This window comes from Poecilia formosa, unplaced genomic scaffold (genome assembly GCF_000485575.1).
Source record: "Poecilia formosa unplaced genomic scaffold, Poecilia_formosa-5.1.2 Scaffold63, whole genome shotgun sequence".
NCBI classification, from domain to species: Eukaryota; Metazoa; Chordata; class Actinopteri; order Cyprinodontiformes; family Poeciliidae; genus Poecilia; species Poecilia formosa.
In genome coordinates this window covers 1,173,255-1,197,392 of record NW_006800002.1, presented here as the reverse complement: position 1 = coordinate 1,197,392, position 24,138 = coordinate 1,173,255, and the positions used below count along the sequence as shown (strand labels likewise).

General features: G+C 40.4%; 1 protein-coding gene across 1 annotated transcript in view; it reads left to right on the top strand.

Moving 5' to 3' along the window:
• The window catches only part of zbtb16b (zinc finger and BTB domain containing 16b), a 33,066-nt gene extending 10,121 nt beyond the window's left edge, over positions 1–22,945 (top strand). Inside the window, exons 4-7 of the mRNA XM_007554385.2 lie at positions 2,745–2,831; positions 13,596–13,766; positions 16,353–16,520; positions 19,125–22,945. Coding sequence (XP_007554447.1) covers positions 2,745–2,831; positions 13,596–13,766; positions 16,353–16,520; positions 19,125–19,354 — 656 coding nt within the window. The 3' untranslated portion in view covers positions 19,355–22,945. The remainder of the gene's footprint in view (positions 1–2,744; positions 2,832–13,595; positions 13,767–16,352; positions 16,521–19,124) is intronic.
• Positions 22,946–24,138: the final 1,193 nt, after the last annotated feature.

Sequence of the window (24,138 nt, the reverse complement as noted above, 5' to 3'; positions counted from 1 at the left end):
CAGCTCTGGGAACAGTGGTGCACTGTCTGTGCGAAGAGTTGAAAGAGGACCACATTTAGGCTGTAGTGCTCAGAGTTCCCAAAGCTTGTGGGTGTTTTAATGAGTCATTTTAACTTCATTTAAAGCCAGCTGAGCAGAAAATAGATCAGTGAATGAGCCCTGGGCCAGTATGGATCTGCAACCGATTTACATCTCAGTGAGAGCCAACCCACATCCAAACAGCTGCGTGCAACAGAGACACACAGAGAGAGAGAGAGAGAGAGAAACAGAGAAATTGTGTGTGTGTGTGTGCATGTGTGTGTGAGCACACATATTAGTCCAATGTGTCTGTCAATGCAGGTGTGAGGTGAGTGCAGAACAAGAATGGGATGTTTCTGTAAGCTGTATGCATACTTGTCTCTTTCATGTCTATATCAGAACAGACAAGGGCGTTGCAAAGGTGACCTGAAGTTACAGTCCATGCGTTGGGATTTGGGATGTTGACTCTGAAGTGGGATTTTTTTTTTTTTTTGGTGATAAAGGGATGCGCCGCAGGCGGGAAGCGTCTGCTGTACAGAGAACACCCGGTCCTTCTGTGGCCTCTCAGGCAGACAGTCTGCTCACTGTTCAGAGTCTGATAACAGGCCACGGTAAATAAAACTCTTCAGCGTTGCTCTCCTCTTTTTTGTCAGGAAGAAGAAAAAGATGGGCTGTTGCACACTGTCTACTGTCCCCTCCGGCCCCCCTCCTCTCTCTGTCCTGTACTCCATTGTAGTTTTTCACATTTGCTTCCTTTGTTAAACAACAGAAAAGCACAAGTGTGTAGACGTGGCTCTCCGGTGACTTCTTTACCTTTCTTTCAACTGCGTTCACTTAAACCAGGCTTCCTCTGCAGCCCAAAAGGACAGAGCCTTGCAAAAGTTGTTTTTCTTACACTTTGTCATGTTACAGCCACTAACTCAGGCCTTTGTGGATGAAGAAAGTCTCTGTTCTTGCCACTCTGTGGCCAGAAGAAAACCATAGTTGAATAAGTGCCATAAGAAGTCAAATTTACAGTTCACCACAAGCCAGGTAGGGCAGACGGGAAATATTACAAAGGTACTCTGGTCACATAAAACCAAAATGAAATTTTTTGGTCTGCATGTATAAAACTTATATGTGTTGGAAAGTTTTAGTTGCATATTACCCTGAAGACGGTGTCCTCAAAGGGTAACAAGCTTTTCTTTTTCTTAGCGTTTTTTTATGTCATGGAGGCCAAATAGAGTTCATGGAAAAAATGGATGGAGGAAAATACAGGGACATTTTAGAGGATTTAAACGCTTAAAGACGGAACTAACCATCTGATTTAATATATGGCAACGTTCACAGACACTCTGCATCCAGTCTGAGTTCAACTTGTTCTGGTGTCTCACTTGTGTAGAGATTCAGTAACAGGTAATTCTACAAATTAGTGACACTGTGTTATGAATTTAATGCCACAATTTTTAAAACGGTTTTGTAAAAACTGGGAAAACGAGGCATCATTTTCCTTTTAACTATAGAATTGTGCAAACTGAAATTCCAAAAATAAATCTGCTTAATGGAAACAAACGGCAGTTTTGGAAAGCCACGAAGAAGAGAGGACAAGAGGACGACATGTCTCCTCTGACGGCTGGTGGAGCGCCAGCGCTGTGGCTGAATTATGGATAAATCTCATACGACTGTTTACATCCGTCGCTGCCATGCATTTGATGACTTATGTAAACAAGCTGATTCATGCATGAGTTTAGTTATTTCTAATCTGATGGAAACACTGCAAATGCAAAATTGTTTTTTTTTTTTTTACATTAGAAGAAAACTGATTTTGAACATTTTTAATGGAAATGCAGCCACTGAATCCCCCAATAATACATTGAAATCTGCTTTTGCAAGGCATTGTGTGGAATTTACTTTTTACTTTTTCATTCAGTTTTGAGAAATGTCAGCACTGTCAGAAGGAAACCCTGTATTCTTAAAAATGGGACTTTTCACATTCTTAAGTGAAAAGCATTTTAGCTTTTAAAAGTTAGCTCTCACTCTTTGGTCAGTGTCCTGACATCTTTACAATATTTTTCACATCGCATTTATCAATGAAACCACAGACGGCAGAAGGTTGATCAATGGAGTCTCTCAAGAAATCAAACATAAAAATGGACATATGTCTGTTATTGACCAAGAGTGATAAGGAGAAAAAACAAAACAATATTCCAAAACCATTTTTGTTTCTAGACTCATTTCTCTGTTCAAGATTTTATTTTTTTTAAATGCAGGTAAAAAAAAAAAAGTTGAGGGATTTTCATGCTTTACAAAATGAAAAAAGATAGAAAATATGCATTAAGTAGAAAGGTATCAAGTTTTTATTTTTTTTTACAAAACTTGGACTAGCCAGCAGTGTTTTGCCTTTAGTCAAAATTCAGGAGTCTGTGGCCTAATCTGGCACTTCATTGAAGCCCAGATCAGATTTAGACCACAGTCTTCCAGACGGGAACTTTTTTTTTTTCTTTTTATAATAATAATAAAAAAAAGCATCATTTATTCCAAAGTTCCTACAAAGTTATTCATCTTTTAATGTTTGTCAGAAGATCCAAACAGTAAGACAGAAATCATCGTAAAAATACCGGAAATGATCGAGAAGCAGAAATCTGAGAAACTGAATCCTGACTAGTCTGCATTTCAACATTTAAGTAGTGACACACACACAGATTCGTATGTTTGCTGATTTCTGTTGGGTTTGATGTCACCCACAGCTCCTGCAGAAGCGCTGGTGTGCGATCAGTGCGGAGCGACGTTCTCCTCAGAGGACGCTCTGGAGGCCCACAGGCAAACACACACAGGTATTTACCCGAACCAACAGTCCGCTCCACCCGGAGAGAGTGTGTTTAAAGCTGTTGAGTAAGCCGTGACTACGACACTCATGTGATCGTGGGTCTAAACTTGCTTGTCATGCTGGCTGGGTTAAACTGTTCCTGTCATGAAGCTCCATAATTTATCAACAGGGAGGTGGGAGGCCTCTCACATATCACCCACTAATATCTCCTGGCATCCTGACCAACCGCGTGCCACTTTGCCGCAGCCAGGGCCGCGCAGCGCCATGCGGCGTTACAGTTTCACAGACATACTGGCCTCACCTTCCCTCCCTCATGGCTTTGAAATTACTTTCCCGACACCCAAATGCTTTTAAAAATGATTGAGAATTAAGAACATTTGTGGATTACATCAGTAGTCATCTGGTAATAATGATTATTGATGAATCTGTGCGGTTTTTTTTTTACATTTGGATTTTTTGTTTGGCCATGTTTTCTTGGGTGCAGGTACTTTTTCCCCTCTGTTAGCTGGATTTATTTTTTATTTTTTTGCTATTTGGTCATTTCTTATCTGAGATTTTTTTTTTTGTTTTGTTTTGTTTGTTTGGGTACAAGAAGGAAGGATCTGTTGCAGGACACTGCATGCTCCTGTTGGCCTTTGGGATGACCCCCAACCAGCCAGATGCTCCAGTCTGTTCATGCTCTCCTGTAAAGTTATGAAACTCCTGTGAGTTTATAACTCAAAGTTAGAGCACTTTAATCAGATATTTGCATTAATTATTACAATATTCAAAGCTGTGTATCAGCTTATCTTGACGTAGTAAAATGTTACAGAAATTATGAGCCTGCTGAGAGAACCTTATTTATTTTTGCTCGTCTCCAATTTAAATCTTTGTCACTGAGATTTTAAAGTTGAGGGAAAATGGTGGTGGAATCATGATTAGAGAAAAACATACAAAAAAGAGAAGATAGTAGTGAGGAATGTCAATTATTGTATTGAGAAATATTGACATTTCTTTGTTTTCTAAAACTGAAGACCCAATTATAAACAACTTAGATTATTATTATTTAAAAGTCAATTTATTTATACGAAGTTTATTGCAAAGTGAAACATTATATAGATCAACTACATACAGATATTTGAAAACATTTATTTCTGTTAATTATGATGATTTCCCACTTACCACTAATGAAAACATGTTTTCAAATTTGGATGTTGTTTCAGACCAATAAAAAACTTTTTAAAAAGAGGAATGTGGGCTTTATGAAACGCATGTTTAATACCTGATTAAAGGTTGTTATTTTCAAAAGGTGCTTTAATGTGACAAACGAGACTCAGATATTCTAATTTACTGAATTTAACTACTTATATGTCACTTTTTATCAATGTGGTGTGGCAAAAACAATATAGACTAGTGAAAAGCTGTGCATTGGAATTGAAAAATACAAAATTAATATAAAAACAGAGTCAAACAAAAAAAAAATACATAAGAATTTTTTTTTTTTTTAACTTAAAACTTTCACTGAAAATATCTGGAGGCTGGTGGTTCCATGAAAAAGTTTGTTAACACACTGTTAACCCAGAATACAGAGCAGCTATTACTCATATTTTAATTTATAAAAATTGTCTTTGTGCATAAAGTAGGAAAAGGTTTTTAGTCTCTTGACAGAAGACAAGCTAAAATACAACTATCTACATTCAACAAAATATCATCTACATAGAAGTGAATGAAAACCCTTTTAGAAAAGAAGATAAATATGATTGAAATATAACAAAAACAACAGATTGAACCAAGTAAAGAAATCCAAGAGGTCATGGCAAGATACTCAGAGAATGTGTTATATGAGGAACTGATTTTCCTGTTTGGTTGGATTCTCAACCTCTGAAGCCTCTAATCTGCAACAACAACATAATCTGGATTTTATTGGACAGTAGGTTGTGACAAATTGGTGGGCTGAACTGACCGATGACCTTTCTGGTGTTTTGCCACTTGTTTGGCTTTCCAATGTTGATAAAATGAATCAAATGGAAGCAAGAAAGGAAAAGGAAAACAAAGACAACTAATGAAAGCAAAGCACAGTTGATGAGCACTGCAATCAAGATATCAAGACATTTATTTTCACAGTATGTTAATTTTTATGATTAAAAACAGAAAATGCTTATCTGTAAACAATGACTTTTTACTATGTAGAGTACTAGATTTTAAACTTGTTTTATTCCATTTATATACTTTATTTTTATCATGGCTATTACTGACAGCGGTTCAAATCTTTTTTTTTTTTCTTTTTTTTTAATGTTTGCGACAGAAACAAGCCGTGGTTTTATTGTCCGACGCCCAGCAGTGTCTGAATCCACACCTTTTCTGCTACTGTCAGAGAAAGGTGATAACCCTCTCAGGAGCATTGGCATGTAACTGTAACTCCAGGTGGCACACGCAGTATGAATACTTAATGCATGCGGACATGGAGGGGTGTTAACGATGGCCAGAAGTTTCTACCCGCATCTCTGCGAGTTGTAAACACCCAGAGCTCGGTTTCAGCTTGGCACTGGATCTGGGTACAGGAGGGCATTACTCTGTTATTTTGTCATGATCTTGGCTCGGCCCGCCGTGACGCACTCCCACGTCCGTATGACATGAGCCACAGGTAACTTAATCAGCTCTGATCTGCAGAGGTTAGAAGTTGAAATGCTCCCGTTTACCACATTTCCTCCTAAAAAACACACACTGGGATCTTTCAGTGGGGGGTGGGGGGTGAGGGGGGGATCAAACAGTGCCTGCTTTAATTTGCCATGTGACTTACCCAGTGAGCCAAATGAGTTTCCTCTGAGCAGATTAACACTTGTCAGGGCCCTCAGCAGCTGCAGCACTGTCCATGTCCTCCGGAGGGGAAATTTTCCCTACTTTTTGGGAAGACCTTAATCTGAGGCAATTAGGTAATTCTGGCAGCGACGTTAGTTTACAGTGAAAGTCTCTATATCCATTTGAATATGTCAGGGGTGAACGGCCATGGGTTATTGAAGTTTGAGATCAAAGGGAGAGGAGGGAGGGCGGTGTGTGTGTGTGCCTGTGTGTGTGCCTGTGTGTGTGCGTGGTGTCCTGAGGGTAGAGGCATTGCTGCTGGTGTTGGGTGCCAGGAGTAAGAGGAGGAAAAACAACATCATGTGCTGCTGTTTACTCCTCACCACAGCACTGTCACCGTCTCCTCTGACCTACTTGTCAGTGCCCAAAATAAAAGAATGGATCTGTCTCCGAACCGCTCTCACAACAAAGGCGTTTGTTTCATCACAGTAAGGCGAGTCGAGGCGAGGCTCCGGGGCACCGAGCTCACCGGGTTTCTTCTTTTTTTTTTTTTTTACATTTTTTTGGAAAACCCCGAGACTGTGGCTTATCTGTGACTACTAGCTTAAAACACTGCTGGCTGACCATTTTGCCACCTCTGCCTTTAGGAACGGGCCATATAAGAGCCCTGGCTTTGTGTACTCGCAGCAGCTGTGCTGTTTCCACACATTACAGGCTGCTTCATCAAGTGAATAATATTACCTTCTGCCCAAGCCCTAATTAAACGCTCCTGTAGTCTATTCAGATACAGCCAAGGCTTTCTAATGCATCTCCCCTAATGCAGACCTTTTAGCTCGCCTAATTGCATGTCCGTCACCGCTCTGCACCCTCCTGGTAATACCCGGTTTTAATTCGAATAAGCCTCAAACTGAACTGAGCCGGGCTCCTTTCGGGCCATTATGCCTCCTGGTTATTTATTTGTGCCGGGACAGGCCTGTCGTTTCATGTGAGGCGAAACGCCGAGGCCTGCGTGCAGAATATTTTTGAAATGTTCTAGGAATCGAGGCGAGCGAAGCCGTCGCATGACCTCAATGAACCGGACCATGGAATGGTGCTTAAATGCGAGCGACGCTTCTCTTGTTGCATTAATTATTGAGACGGTTGTTCGTCACTCGGGTAGATTAGCAGTCTACTGATAAGCTCCCGGGGTTGTTTAAGGTACTGTAGCTTTCTGTGTGTGTGCTGGTGTGTGTGCGCGTGTCTGATCTTAGTGCATGAGCACATACAGTAAGCATGAATGCACATGGGTCATGTGAGGGCTGGGACATAATGTAGCCTGTATGACTGTATGCTTAACTGGGTGACAGAGCAGATGTGAGCCAGCACACAGTCTGTGTACACTGAGCTGAGCTTGGCCATGCAGTTTATAGCACTTTCACCCCTGCACACTGGTGAACATGTCAACACTGATGTCATCATAAACTCCTGGCTTTAAAGACAGACTGTGACTTCTTTTCAAATTGAATTCATTTGTTTTAAAGATTTGTTTGAGACTGGTGACCTTTACTGAAGAGATAAGAGGGAAGACGTGCAGCAAATGTCCCAAGATCAGGAACTGAACCCAGGACTTCCACATCGAGGAGTGTACCGTCTGCACATAGTGCGCCTGCTCTACCAACTACGCCAGCCAGCACTTTCTAAAAATAAATATATTACATTTTATAGACTTTGACGTTTATAAATTCTGAAGGCATATGCATTAAAAACACGCATACTTTGCATACAGACACTTGTTTGTATGCAAAAAAAATGCATACTGACATAGACAATGACTTGTTGTTTGTCAAGTCGTTGATGGTTGATTTATTAGAAATGCATGAGAAGGAGGGGAAAGCTCCGCATTTCTGATCCATTTACCTCTGCAGTCAGAACATGAATAACACCAAATCCTCATCGAAATTATTTGTAAGCAGCACGTTACCTGTTATTAACAATACAAGCTAGCAATCCACTTCTCTGCATTTTGCACTTTTAAACAGTTAGCAACATGATTACTAAAGGAGGTTATGTGGTGCGTCTTTGTGAACGGGTTTCAAAGAAACATTATCAAAACTTTGAAACATTTTCAGTCATTTCAAGGTATTAGTTAAAGAGAGACCTCCTACTTTTCCTCCTGAATTTGCACATTTGTTACATTTCTGGTAAGTGTTCCAACTTTTTTCTTTTTTCTTTTTTGTAGAATTATGAATCACATACAAATAAAATAGAAATAGTACAAATAGTATTGTACATTCCAATATGTAGCATTTACTAGAGAAATACTTATTACAAAATGTTTGTGAATCATTGCTGCACACCTCTCAGACTGACTAAGATTTCCAGAAAGCTGCCAACATTTCCGAATAGAGTCCACTGTATTGGAACAAAACAGAGGACATTGCTGGAATACATTGTTTTTTCTAGTAGCAACCACACAATGATTTTTCATTTTATTTCAATTGAAGAAGTTTATGATGCAGTGTATTCCAAAAAGACACACGGCATCACATCCTACATTTTTTCCAATTGGTATGAGGTAGTTTTACCCCATATTTATCCTTTTACCCCAAAGCCACTTGGATTGGCACCAAAGACATTTATAGTCTAATCTGACCACAGCTCACAGTTCCAAAAGAACCTGCAGATTTTAGTAAATTTCGCACATTCATATTTGGACAGGAAATGCTTCTTTCCTGGTTTGACCTCCAAACAGCAAGCTGTCTTGCTGATGGAGTCTAATGGTTGTTATGAACACATGGTGACCTCAAGACGCCACTCTTTGGTGCAGGTCTTTGTTTCCTCTCTTTCACCATCCTCCTCATTGTGCCTGGTAGCCAGATTAATATGTGTCCACTTTAAGAAAATGGCCATCTGTATCTCAGGGAAACAGGAATTCATTGATTGCTAAAACATCAGATTAACTAATCAAATAATATAAACAGTTAAAAATAAATATTTCACAACATAAGTCAATAAAAGTACTCAAACAAAAGTTGAACATTTAAAAAATGATTCATTTTAAAGCTATCCCATGTCTTGAACAGGGCCATCTGCCATCAGAATCCTCTTTGTCTTCATGTTCATCCATCATTTCAACATACAGATAATTAATTGATGGGCTCCAAACACGAAAGTTAAGAAGAATTTACCCCGATTTGTGGTCATTGCTGATACAATCCTTTGTTCCGTCTACGGCGGGGTTTTGCTCCCAGATTCTCAGGGTGGGAAACTTTTGTTTGCTGCTTGAAAAGAAACAGGCTGCGCCTATTTGTGAATGAAGGGATTAGCTCGAACACTTCACCCCTGCAAGGACCATGATCCTATCTGGTTGCCTGGACACATGGTTTTGTTTCTTAGGCAGCGTGAGAGCCAGGCCAGCTCCCCACCTCAGCTGGACTGAATTAAGTGGCAGATGAAAAGAGGCAGAGTGTGTAAAAATCATGAGTGTGTGGCACCATCCTGATAGAGATATGCCGACGCGGCATTAGAACCTCAAGCCCGTCGCATTCGCACACCTAATCGTGCTTTAGGCGGGCAGATCTGTCATATAATGCACAGTGCAAATGCAGAAATGCTCAGAAGTAAATCATTATTCTCCACTGTTAAAGCCTTCCTCCCACTGAACACAAAGCTTTGAGAAAACCCATTGATTACATGGTATTTACCCCTCTGTGGGCCAAAGGTCAGAGGGGTCAGCCTGTGCCTCAAAAAGGCCAAATCCCACACCTATTGTGCAGTTCGGGGTGAGAAAGCAGGGGGCAACGGGAGCCAACTTTAGGGGCCTATTTTCTCATAAAGAAGCTCCTCTGCACTTATTACAAAAGCTTACAGGAAAAAAAAAAAAAATCCACGACCAAAAAGAAAAAAAGAAAAACCTTTGAGAAGTTAACAGAGCGCGGTGAGGTGAAATGCTACCACTAACACACACACACACACAAACACTCCTTTTAGGTTTCTTTTTTCCTCTTCTTTTTACACTTCAAGATATTATTCGGTATTTTTATTTTCAGCAGCCGTCAGTTGCGCGGAATAAAAACGACCGCTGAGCTGTTTGTCAGTGTGTGTCAGCCGCAGATCAAGGGTGAAGATTCTTGTGACAGAATATTTGTCATTTCTATTCTCAAGTTTCTGGATTGTTGGTGACAGAAGGATCAGGTCTACATCTGTGGATGTCTGCGAGTGTCAGTGAGCGACGGTTTCACCGGCGCAGAGAAACTAAACTTTCACCGCAGACTGAGAAGTGCACGAGCCGCAGAGAAGGCAGGAGTTCGCGATGTATGATGGTTGATATAAAGCGGGGTAATTAAAGCAGCTTTGATGTATTCACGTTGGATTAGCTGTTCTCCCTGCAGCTACCGTTCGAACAGGAACAGAAAGCGCTCCCCCTGCTGGCCGCAGCAACTACCAAAAAGAGGAAATCAAATGAATCACGGGTTATAAAGACATTCAATTTGCTACCTTGTTTTTTTTTTAACGTGTTTTGCTTTGGTTTTGGATGGCTCATTATCCAGGCCTCGCAGCTGCAGCTTCCAGTAGAATTAGCAGAGTATGACTCAGGCACAGAGGGAAGCTGGTTAGACACTCCAATGATTTCCTGTACGGTCAGCGGATGCAGGGAGTGGGGTGGCAGCAGAGGCGTTCAAAATGGAAAGTCTTTTGTTTACAACTAAAATATTGTGATCTGCGGGTGAGAAAAGAGCCCTAGTCATTAGGCTTTAGTAGAAAGACGGGGATTGTTGAAGTTGTGTGTGGAGCCTATGACTAATAGACTCGGTCAATGAGGCCCTGAACCTTATTGTGTGTCCTTTGTGGGGGCTACAGTCCCCCAAACAGGTGCAGCTCATTCCACCAGAGTGGCTCAGTGAAGGATTGTTGAGATCAGGGAATGTCTTTCATCCCATCTTCTTTGTGTCAAAGGGATAGTTCAGTATTTTTTCAAGTGAAGATCTGTTAAAACCGTACGAGTTCGCATTTTTCTGGCTATAAATAACTGTCTTAGAGGAGAAACCAACATTGGAGGTTCATCTTTATAAATTAGGTACATCACTGAAAAAATGTAATCCAACATAATATATTTTGATTAAACACACGCTCAGAGCTAATGAGGTATCAAAATTCTGTTTCTCGGAAATGCTCAATATTACATTAGGCCAATAAAAGAAGAGAAATGTTTTATTCTGAAATAATCAGCCTACTAAAAAATACTGTACTACTCGATGTGTGGGTGTTGCTCATTTTGCACGACTTACTTCATCGATGCAGCGTGGTACCGAGTCGATAAGCCTGTGGTTCTGTTTGGGAATCCAGGTTGCTCTGCAAACAGCCCTCAGGTCCTAAGCAGTGTTGGGTCTTGTGCCTCAGCTGCCTCTTGTTAATACTCCAAATACTCTATTAGGTTCAGCTCAGTTTGCTGGTCATTCAAGCACAATGGCATCATCATCATCATTAAAGCCAGTATCGGTATTTTGACACTGTGGGCAGGTGTGAAGTCCTGCTGGAAAATAAAATTGTTTCCATAAACGTCTTCATCAGAAAAATTCTGCAGAAATTCCTGATAGACGTAATGATGTTTAAAACATGGGTCCTTAAAGACGTAAGCAAGATGCCTCTAATGATAAACACAAGTTATGCCCCAAGGACAGGTCTGTGTGTGTGGTGGGTCTTCAATCAGTGACACCAGCTGCAGTCCATGCTTGGTGAATCTCCTCCAGGCTATCCGTTCTAAACTGTAGTTACTGATGTAACTTTTTCCCTTCACTCAACTTTCCGTTTGTATGCTGGCATAGAAGCATTCTGAACAGGCATCTTATTCAGCAGCTAACTTTTGTTGCTCAGCTTTTATGTAGAGAATATCAGTGACTGTTACCTGGACAGCTGTCAAGTCAGCAGTCTTCATCATTATTAATGTGTAAGCTATAAAATTATGTTTCTCTAATAATTATTTTTACTTGTCTTGTGCAATAGTTTGACATAGTTTGAGCTTTCATTGGCAGCAAGCCATAATCTTCCAAATTAACAGAAAACACTTCAAATAAATCAAACCGTGTAATGAATCGATGAAAGTTTCACTTTTTGATTTGAATTACTGATATAAATCAACTTCCTAATGTGGGATATTATTAAAAAAAACAATAATATTTGGACCTTTACATGTAAATCCTTGAATAGCCCCTGGCAGTCATTCAGGGCTTCCTATGTGCTACTACAAAGCTCCGCCTATTTCACCAAAGCTCCACCTTGGAGGACCTGCACATGCAGAATGCTTTTTACACAGGAAGATTATTGATCATGTAGCACCTCCAACCTCTACTTGCAGTGTAAATATTCATCAGCTTCTCTCTGAATTACCACTTAAGATGTGAAAACTGTTCATAAAATAACGTTCCCATAAAGCACAGTTAAGTTTGAGTGTGGGGTTGCTTTAGGATGGCTGCTCTTTGGTCATGGCCTCCTCTTGGGCTGGCCAGTAGGGTCCAGCTAATATAAATTTATACAAATTATTAAAATAATACATTTAAGGTAAGATACAAAACTGCTTATTTTCCTTAACACAACTTCACATCAAGAATCCTGTACCATTTTTCTATTATCTACATTTGTTGAATTTTTAGCTGTAATTTTCAGAACCTTAGATTTAAAAAAAAGGCTTTGTCAAACTATAGTTATCTATAAAATGCTGAGCTTTGCTTTGTTTGAATAAATCAGGAGGCATGGATTAGTAAACAATGCGATGTGAATGTGTTTGATTTACTCCTTAAAATGTGAATTTGCTTGATTTGTTTTCTCGTTCTCTCTTTCCTTCTTTCTTTGAGCGGGCTCGTCTGTCTGCTAACTTGATTGAACCTAAAGCAAGTGTCTGACACTCTTCCCTCTTAGTATGAGTGTGCTGTATCCCTTTCCCTGCGTTAATTCCAATTTAATTGCCAGTTGCCTCAAGGCACTTCAATAACAGTAACAAATGATTTGATTTAGTGGACCTCATCAGACTGCATTTTAAATGCGACACAGCAACCCCACTTGAATTCCAATGAAGTGCTGGCACAGTCCTCTGTTTACTAATGATCCTCTGCTGGAGATGTCTGATTGAATCTGAGTCAGGAGCAATGGGACCTGCTCACATTGTAAATGATCTGCAACCTGAGCAGACAGAGAAATAAGGACCTCATAATCTCACATTAAAGCATCGCTCTCCAGGACACGCACATTATGTCAATGCTGCCCATTAGTCCCGGTCTCTCCGGCTAGCCGCACGTGTGAGTTTGCGTCGGCGTGGACGCCAGAAAAGGGTTCAAGAGCTGGCGTCTGCTGCCACCCCCCGAACCCGGTAGATCGAGTGTCGACTGTATGACAGCCAATGGATCTTCTTCACGTAGCCATTTTGACTTGAACAACCCTGCCAGCGACTCCCCTATCTGTATTCCTCGCCACACTCCATGCAACAGGAAAGCAGCCCCAAAGAGATGCCAGGTCACACACAGGATTAAACTGGATTGTGTTTTTTCCTGCAGTCCTGCCTTTAATGGCTTGATATCGCTACTTAACATTCAGCACGGAGCACGTAGTGTAGGCATCATTTAGGGTGGAGCCACTATCAGCTGCTCTTTGAGCACAGAGACGGAGGACTTCACAGGCTGAAGCCGACTCCTGATGGGGGGAAAGAAGAGAATAATTAGACATCTAACACGCCAGGAAGGAGGAATGATTGTGTGATTGGCATGCCGTGTGCATTGTGTGGGGGGAAATTCTTAAAGAAAACAATCACTTTCATGGTTTAAAATAGCACATAAAGACTCGCAGCTGAAAGTGCCTCCGGGCTTTTAGGGGAGTTAGTTTAGGTAGAGGCGCTTGCTCTTTGAAAGAAGCTTTTCCCTCAGAGGACTTGCACAAAGTTGAAGTGACCCAGTTTCCCCACTTAAGGCCCTGTCTGTGTATGGTACTGAAATAACTGCGCGTCTGTGTCTTGTGCGTTCTCCAGGGACTGACATGGCGGTGTTCTGTCTGCTGTGTGCGAAGCGCTTCCAGACCCAGAAGGCCCTGCAGCAGCACATGGAGGTCCACGCAGGGATGCACAGCTACATCTGCAGCCACTGTGAGCGCCCCTTCCCCAGCCACACCACCCTCAAAAGACACTTGCGCTCCCACACAGGTAAGGAGTCATTTTAGCTTTTATCAAATAGGAAAAAAAAAACTGTCCAAACTAACCAGGCTCTATGTGAAAAAGTAATCTCTATAATACAATGAATATATACAGTAATCATAAATTAAATATATAAATCACTTTCTTTTTCAAAAGCTGAGTCAATATTAGCCACAAGATCGTATTACCTTCAGGCCTGCACACTACACAAATCCTTTGGCCAGGATTTGCCTAACATCAATAAGCTAAACGATTTATAAAAATAACGCATTATGTCTCAATCTAAACAAATTTAAGAACAGAAGAGAAAGTTATTGGCATTTGTCTGAAAAAGGCTAATGAAGACATTTCCAAGGCTTTGAGATCGTCTTACCACAGCTGGAGTGATCATCTACCACTGGGGAAAAACAGTGGCGATCCACTATGCTAACCAATTATGGCCGACCTACCAGAATCATTCAAAGAATCCATCAATGACCAGAATCCATTAAGTTGACTAACTTAAGACATCACTAGATGTCTGAGAACTTCAGACATCACTTGACTAACTTAGACTCAGTGTTCAAAATCCAATAAGATGAGCAGGAGTCTCATCTTATTGGATGAGACTCCTGCTCATCCAATAAGCATACAAAAATCTCTTTTCAGAAACCACTGCTGACCAAAAGCGGCACAGAAGCCTGGCCCATTTCATATTTACATTAAAAACATCCTATTCCTCAGGTTAATGATGATCTCAAAGATTATGTAAAAAGAAAATTCAGTTGATTTCTGAGACAAACTGCACTTTTTAGAAGATGTACATCCCAGTAAATCTTCCTTAAAACCAACAGCATTTTATAAAAAAATATATTGACAGTCATATAAGATTGTGTTTGTCATATTTGAAGCTTCTTGTCCTCAGAAGAAGAATAAAGATGACTTGGTACAATTTGTTAAATCTAGAATTCAGCTCTCTACCATAAGAAGAGATAATCAGACATCAGTTTGTGAATTAAAGCTCAAAGACACTTGAGTTATGCAGCAGGTAAACAATCCAAAACACTGAATGGTTCAGTCGAAACCAAACTTTGAGAGCGGTTGAAATGCTATGACAAGACTTTAAATAGGCCGTCCTTGAGAACCTGCATCACGGTGGACTTAAAGTAGTTTTGTAAAAAAGAGCAATCGTTCCGTCAAGTGTGGCACAACTAGCTGTTAGTACTGGGCCAGGTTACCATTTCACTTAGCGTCAAGCTTGTTTGGACAGCATTTTTCTCTTAAGAACTGATCACCATTTGAATTTTAGCACAGTACGCAGCACTGCTGGCTTGCAACATAAAGGTCTGAAATCCTGACTGGGAGTTTTCTACATGCCCATCCTTTGGATGTGTGGATGTGTCTCTGGGTACCTCCTCCCACAGTCCAACAACATGCATGTTTGGTTAATTGGTTGCTATAAATTACCCTTAGTTGTGTGTGTGCATGGCTGTTTGTCCTGTGGTGGGCTGGCGACCTGTCCAGCCTCTGACCCGACAATCACTGGAAGCAGGCCGCGGTCCCTTGAGCGGCTGTAGAAGGCTGAATAGCTGGATGAAGGGAGAAATACTTTTTCACAGCACTGTATGTTGAAAAGAGATGAAGAGCTGTGTTATTTCTGTATATAGGTTAATTTCCTCAGGTTATTGGCTGTAAGGTTTTTAGTCAATTTGCACGCATCCTCTCCCACTCTTCCTTCTCGCTCTCTATAGGATGACTCACCTCTCCGATGACAGCACTGTACCTTTATGGCCGGTGCGTATTTTTGGGCAATCTCATCCTGTTTATATTTCGGGTTCTTAGACAGCCTTTGGGGCCTCTGCAATTCATGGCTGTCACTTCTTGTGTGGTTCACGGAAAATGATAGAGGAAACCCAAATAAATATTGAAGGAAAAGCAAATGGAAATGACTTGTCTCTGTGTGCTGCTGAGGGTGAGTCTCGGTGCCGCGGGAGACGGGGAGATATTTACTGAAAAGATGTCCCCTTTTCTTCTCCTACCTTAAATAACACTACCAGCTGTCAGGACGGCTTGATGTCTAGACGGGAGAAATACATAATTGATGTGAAGAGACAGAAGTGAAGGGAGTTTTGGCCATGGCGCCGTATCTTGTTTGTATGCCATTCTGCTTGGAAGTAACATTTTGTAAATGTCATCTGCTCCACAGTGGGGTGGGGGATTGGGGAGAATCGGCCTGTAATGAGGAGAGCAATGTATCCTCTGACTTGGCTGTTGCTGTGGACACTGAGATAATGAGGCACATAGGTCATTGGAGATGAGTCAAACCCTCAGCCTAGGAGAGAAATAGATTAACTACAGTATAGGGAACAGAACAGCACATGCCCGGAGGACTTTTATTAGCTGTTAGCATACAGCCAAGAGGAGTGTCCTCGTGTCAAAACATTAGCAACGTCTGAAAGCACGCCGTTTCCCTAATGGCCGTATCCAGACAGGCCTGTGTCAGTATCTGACCTACGCCGTTTCGCCTGCGCCGCGACATGCAGTGCCAGCGACAAAGTTGTTCTGTGATGCTTCTTGTAACGGCAGCTCGCGTGTGTTATGTGACTGTGCTCCTAGGCGATCACCCGTTTGAGTGTGAATTCTGCGGGAGCTGCTTCAGAGACGACGGAACGCTCAGGGGCCATAAACGCATCCACACGGGGGAGAAGCCCTACGAGTGCAATGGCTGCGGCAAGAGGTTCAGCCTGAAACACCAGCTGGAGACGCACTACCGGGTTCACACAGGTGAGACGCTGGAAGTCGTACACCGACACAGTGCATTGCAACGTTATTCATGCCCCTTCATGTTTCATCTGAATATTGTTGGGATTTTATGCGGTAGACCAACACAAAGCAGTGCATGTTGTTGATGGAATCATCAACTTTGCCTTTTGGCTTTTCTCTCTAGGGTTTGCTACAGTGAGTCATCTGTCTCCGTCTGACCCCATCTTTCACAGTGTAGTTGATGGAACATGATTTTCAAAATTGAAAAATGTCCTTACAATGATCTGAAAAAACTAAGCATGTTTTTAGTCCATCCTTATATTGTAGAAGTAACTCCAGGGCCACACAAAGAAACACAGGACAGGACCTGCTACACCTTCTGGTGTTGGTCTCTACAAAACTCAGTGACAATTTTTCTACGCAAAATAGCTCAAGTGGAGCCAGATTTGATTGACTAAAAACTTTTAGAATTATGTTCTAAAAGTTTTTAAAGATTTTAATTTGATTTATGCCTGGACTTTGACTAGACCAGAAGGTAAGAATCATTCTCAGCCTCTAATCTTCTAGAACCTCTTACAGGATTATTTCTGGGCTGAAATATAATTACTTTAATCTTACTCCTGGTATAATATGACCAGTTTTCCTCCCTCTGCTCTGTAGTGGCAGCATTGTGCTGCATATCTGTCCATCACAGAGGCGATAGTGTGTTGAGCAGTGGTACCTTTCTGCTGCAAACGACATTCTCCAGCTGGTTTAAAGGGCCTTTTGGTTGATCTCTGCTCCGTGTTCTCTTTTATTACAATGTTTGATCCTTCATAACCATCTTAGGCCTTTGTGGAGCAACCGAGATAAAAGTAAACACAGGTTTACTTTTAAAATTTAGCCGCATTAAATTTTATTTTTGTGTATTTTCAGTGGTAAATTTTTGAATGAATGAATTGTGGTTCCACTTCACAATCATGTGGTACATTGTTTTGGTTTATCACATATAATCCTAATAAAATCCATTGAAGCTTGTGGATGTGATGTGAGAATAGAGAAAAATATGAAGGTGTTTGAAGATTTAATGTAAGGCCCTGCACCTTTCATGTACTACTTACTAAGGCCAGAAAAAATGGATTCTTTTCATTAACACACGTTCTCCATTCAGTAAGCCGACTTAAAGAAACCGTACAGCAACACACACACACACACACACACACACACACACACACACACACACACACACACACACACACAATCCTTCAAACTACCACCTTATTTAGCAGGCTATTAGCAAAATAACCATGTGAGACTGAGTAGTCATTTTCCTTCTTGTCTGATCAGGCTGTTCCAGTCACATGAATCTGTGCAAAAGTGACCAAAGTTTTAGATTTTCCTTTGATTCTGAACTGGACATTAAAAAAATGATAGAAAGAATACAAGAGTAAATATTTGTTCATTTGTTTCAAGCAAAGAGCTTGATGAGATGATTTAATCCAACAAGTTTTCAGTTTCAATTTTATTCCTTAGGTGTAGCTGCTGCTGCTCAAGTCTGACACCCAGTGGTTTGCTTTGGTTCCATAATGTGCCGCTCAGTATACATTGGCTATGATTTATACATAAAGTTCCTACAACTTTTGTCATTTTCCAGACTTCCAAGTTAAGTTTTCAGCCATTTAAATGCAGAAAAGTTCAAAATGCATTTAAAGCTGATATTGACTGGAAAAGGTAGACACTGCAGATGAAAAGTCTGGAAAGTTAACTGCAGATTCCCTTTTAGAAATTAATATACGTTTCTTCTAAAACCATGGTGGTCAAGTTTGTTTGAATTGTCTTGTTGCTTAAATGTGCTTTGCATGACAAGGTTCCTATGCAGTCTGGAATAATATGAGATGCCATGATGGTGCTCAAGCTATGGTACAAGTACCCTGGTGGCCCTTGGTCTGCCTTTAGTGGTACTCAATAACTTTAGCCTAATTATTTGCAAGGTAAACTGCCCATTTATGAAAAATAATACTCCAGACTTTTCAAGGTTCCAATACAGACATTATGTTTTTTTTAACGGAGTTCCATCAAAAACAAGGAAGGAAAAAGGATACACAAAATAGAATGAATTATTAAGAGAAACCTGGACAGAGAGATGGAAGAAGAGGAGAGAAACAGAGGGAACAGGAACGAAGTAACAAACAGGAGTAAAGAAGTCGGGTCATAAGAGGAAAGAAAAGAAGAACACAAGAGTGGAAGGAAGGAACGATACAAGGAAAGAAGGATGGACAAGAGGGAGAAAGGAAGCAAGGAGAGAAAAGTAAACACAGAGTGGACATGGGGAAGAAAGGAGGAAACAAGGAAGATGTAAGGAAGACAAAACAGAAGAACACAAAGAAAGAATGGGAAAGACAACATTTAGTCTGTGGGACAAGGATAAAATATGGAAATAATCACTTTATATTCTCTACATTATTTTTTCCGCATTTATACAAACCAGCAAAATGCTGAAAACAATTTCCACATTTTTCCAGACAGCAGTCTAGAAAAATGTCAGTGAGCTACAACATCAAATCATCATCAAAAATCCAGCTACAGACTCATTTTAATCCTCCATTTATTTGTTTGTTTGTTTGTTTGTTTTTGGTCTTTTTTTAGGTGAGAAGCCATTTGAGTGCAAGCTTTGCCACCAGCGCTCCAGAGACTACTCGGCCATGATCAAGCACCTGCGTACGCACAACGGAGCCTCTCCGTACCAGTGCACCATCTGCCAGGACTTCTGCCCGAGCCTGGCCGCCATGCAGAAGCACATGAAGGGCCACAAGCCCGAGGACGTGCCGACCGACTGGAGGATAGAGAAGACGTACCTGTATGTCTGCTACGTCTGAGCAGGACTCGGACGCCAGGCGCAAAAACCGTCACGACTGGGTGAAAACTGGGGCTGCTGGGTTTAATGCTGAACTGTTAAAAAGTATTCTGCTGTTTTAGGGCAAAGTGTCCCTTAGAGATAGAAAAGAAGAAAAAGGTTTTTTTGAGGGTTGTTTTGTAACCCGACAGCAAGACGTACAAAGCAGGATTACAGAAGTGTTTACAAAGTAAAGCTGCAGCTAATGATTACTTTTATTAGCAGTCGAATTATTCCGAATATGAAGAATGCTGTAAAGTAGAGACAACGTGGCAATGACATTCTAAATAAATAAGAGAGTCAAATCCAAAGAGATTTACTTAGCCTTTCTCTAAATCTCAAACTCTGACATTTCGAGGAGCAGGGAGCGCGCTTGTCCTTGTAATTAGAAAAGCTGCTGACAGATTCCTGATGATTTAACTGTTCGAGTCCTCACACACACACACACACACACGCACACACACACGTCCCTCCGTGCACACAGTTTGGATATCATGTCTTGAGAATCTATTGTGGTGACAACATCAACACCACAGTGACTGACCGCTGACCTGCAGCAGCCGCAGGATTTGAGCGACTGTCGTCTTCAGTTGTGCCGTGGATGTTAAAAATATACCCTTAAAAGCTCCATTTGCTAAACTTTGCAACTTCTCTCTCCTAATTTCCTCTGACTTAGCTTTGTTTCCCTGCTGGGTTTTCAGTTTGGAGTCAATTTTTTTTCTTTTCTGCATGTTCACTTTTTCTTTTCTTTACTTGAACGGCTGACCTCATGAGCTTGATCTCTTTAATTGCCTTGTCTTATGCAGTCAGCGTTGATTTGGAGGCGACTCGCTCGCAAATCTGAGTTGCTTCCGTGAAAGGTTTATTGCCATTTATATGTTGTTTATGTTACCAAATATATGTGCTGGTTTTCATCACATGGTCTGTGTCTGTAGGGATGTTTCCTCGTAGAGCAAGCTTTACCTCCTCACTAGAGACGCACCGAGAGACTGGCACCGGGCACATTTCAGCTGGATTGGCCCCGACCAGTGATGGTCCGCATAAAGTTAAACTGTCTTCAGAACAGGTTGCTATAGCAGCACCAATCTTCACAGTAGATCCTGTTATGAAGGGAAGAAGCCTTAAAGTTAGGCATGTCTAGTGTTAGTAAAGTGACTAAGAATAAAATCAGGGGAGGCAGAGAGATGTAAAAAGCTATTTAAAAGGAAACTATTTAACAATTTGCTGCAACAAAGTGAGAGAGAGCAAGACTTGAAGCAGATAATAGTAAGGCTGAACAGTGACCAGCAAATCAACTTTTTTTTTTTTTTTGCATTTTCTGTTTTGAGTATCCATTCTTGTAAAGTATCGAATCTATAAAACATGCTTCTTAATATATACACATTTTTTTATGTGTACAACTAGCACAAACGTTTTCTGTCAATTTTTCTCTTGGGACCTCCAGACCAGCAGGGGTCCCCTTGGAAATTACTAAGTGTGCTTCTTCTACCATCCCTTGTATTACAGAACTAAAATCCTCTTTTATTACGTCGTTTCTCACCCATTGGGTTGCAAAGCAGCAATAAATTCCTTTGTTGTAATCTTCTAAGTTGGAAACTTTACATTGTATGACTGTAACTTAACATATCTGATGATAAAGGCAAACATTTTGTTTCATTGAAAGTATCCATGTAGTACTTGTGAGTTAAAAACTAAAAAACACCTGAGAATATTATGAACACATTCCGAGAATATGGTTTCAATAGACTTAGAAAGTATGCTCCAGTGTGGCCTGAATAGTCCAGGGTGGAGGGAATAATCAGAGCACCTGATGGAGAACTGCAGGGTGCATGTCGGGGTCACGGCTTTGGTTCCCCTGTAGTTCTATGTGCACCGAATTGGTGAATAGCACAGATACACTGAAATGTACTCACAAATTAGATTTTTTGTCCAAATAAAGCTAAAATATATTTCCCCCTAATTATTTTAAAATTTTCTTTCAAAAGGTCGACCTTTTCTATTTTGAATTCCATAATTATTCATGTCCGTTCCCATGAAAATCCTGTTATATTGCATGGAAATTTTCCAACTGAGAACATTTCTGGAATTTTGCTACCCTGCTCACACGCACGCACACACACACACACACACACACCTGCACGCGCACGTACACACTGCGAGGTCACCTTTGCTCCTAATGTTTAAAACAATACATGACCTTGCATGGCAAGAAAGCTAAAAAATTATTCAGAATATTGTTCTTATTTCTTCTAAGTTCTCAAAGAGAAATTAAAATCAGTCAAACTCTGCATCAGGAGGGCAAAGCTTTACAAAAACAAAACAAAAAAAAACAGATGGGTTACTGATGGCATGATTCCAATCGGTGCGTCTCTATCGCTTACTGGTTTTTAATTTCCACTGCAAATCATTTTTCAGCAAGATTCATTTAAAAAAAAAAACAATTTCCATGGTCAAACGTGTATAAAAAAAAATGTGACAAGCCTCTGCAAGGCTTTTATGTGTTTATTTTTTAAATCATCGCTTCTACATAGATGTCTTATAAAAATCACAGAAACAGAATTTTCTATTAGAAAAGATAAAAAAAACCAAACATGGAAATAAGTAGTGTTTTTATAAAACGAGCAGAAAATTCTGACATCCGACTCCTATGAGGTGCAGGTCGTCGTTGGTCGTAGTGTAGCTGTAAACGTACTGTCATGGTATGTGATTCCCCCTGTGTGAGCCCGACGCCGGCTTTTTAGATTTAAACATGTCGTAATTTTTTTTTTTTTTTTTTTGTATTACGGTAATTTGCTATTTGTTTACATTCAGTATGATTTGAGAGACATCTTAATGTTTGTGTGTGTGTTTTGTTTTTGTATGAGTTTGATTAAGACCCCTCCCTCGTGCCTCTTTTATAAGTAGAGCATAAATGTGCTTGAGTACATGGGTCTGTGCTGTCGATTGGTGTTTTCTGGGTGTTTGTTTATTGTTACTAAAACTAAAGATAGACTGCCATGTAGATCCACTTTGTCTGAACATTGCAAATGAAAGCAACATACTGTGATAGTGGCTGATAATCTGATGCAAGGCCTGAGCAACTTTTTATGTGAAAAAAAAAAATAAAGAAAGAAATAATAAATAAAAAGAGAAGTGGCGCGGCTCGTCTCAAGCCGTTCCCTTCAGAGTGACAATGGACTGACATCTCTGGACGATGAGCGAAATCTTGGCGTCTGCAGGCATTACCGAAGCCTCTCTAAGTAGCCAACAACACTCAGTGCCATGAAAACCCACAGTCACTGTATCTATTCTACATGAACATGCACTATAAATGGATTTCCTCGGTGGACCAAAAGAAATAGAGCACTTTTGTTTGAAAAGGGTTTTTTTTTTCTTTGATCTTTGTATGTTGTGATAATGCAGCTGTCTTTTATTTGATGTGTCCTAGAAGGATGTGATTAGCATTGTTTAGATTATGTCACTGTCTGTCTACCTCAGGACCAGATCAAAGCTCGAGCTGGTATCCAATCAGGGTTGTTCTTCTTGCCATGTGTGCAGTAAAGAAAAAGAAAAAAAAAAAATGGGGAAAAAGAAATAAAAAAATCAGAAAAATCCCTCTTCATTACAGCTTTGTAACACAGTGTGTGCAAATGTTTTCTCAGTGTGGATTCAGGCACAACTCTGTATGCGTCAGTGTTCAGTGGCATGGTTTAAAAAAAGAATAAAACGATTTACTATTTTATGCACCTCGTCTCGGTTTCCTGCTGTTGCTTCTGTCTGCTTTCGGAGCTTTTATTTGATCCTCTCCGCACCAAACATGCACGTTATTTACACCTGCCTGACATGTTCTAAATATGTGACATCTTTTTATCGGCGTCCTATAGAACTGCCATAGAAAACAGAATCTATAATATGTTTAGACTTTTTAAGAAATCAAATGATAGTTTGCTCAAGTTTGTACTTCTAACCACTTGAAGCTGGCAGCAGCTAAAGATTTTCCCTGCCATTTTTTTATACAACTAATTTATTCAGTTCACTTGAAGCCATTCCAGCAGTTTCTATATTCTAATTATTTCAGCTGTTCCTGTTATTTCTGCCAGTGAAAATAGGCAAGAGACTAACAAGCGTAGACTTTGGATATAGTACCCCATAATAAAAGCACTCTCCTGTAAGGGGGAAAAAATACTTAAACCCCACACAACTACACTTTTATTGCCAGCCAATAAACATATCTAAAAAGGTTTGTGGGGTTGTTGTTGTTTTTTCATTTATAATCACATTTTTTTATTATTATTTTAAGAAGTTGTCTCAACAATACAAAAGTCTCTGGCTCTCCAGACATTTGCCCTTTAAATGATTCTAACTGGAGCCCAACAGATATAATATCAGTAATTAATCCTTATCAATAGTTGGATGGGATACTGTGCAGAACAGCACAGTCTTGTGTTTCTGGAGGTTATATTCTCTGATTTTACTCTGCACATTTAAGGAGTCAGTCAAACATAAACTGCACAGTTTGATTACACATGCATAGTTGGCACATAAATTGTGTCCAAGAGATTTTTTTTGTTTTCAGATTTTGCATTTTGCTTAGAAGTTTAAACTCTTTGCAGTCTGCTGCTGCAGAGTGAGCACTCTGTTGATTGGCGTCATCTTTCTTGGGTATATTTTGCAGTTGGAACTGTAAATAGTTACAAGGCTTTTTATTTTTAGAGAAATGTCTGAAGTGGTAGAAGTTAGATGAAATTGTTTCAGAAATAACTGGGGTAAAAACTCCAGAGCTTTACA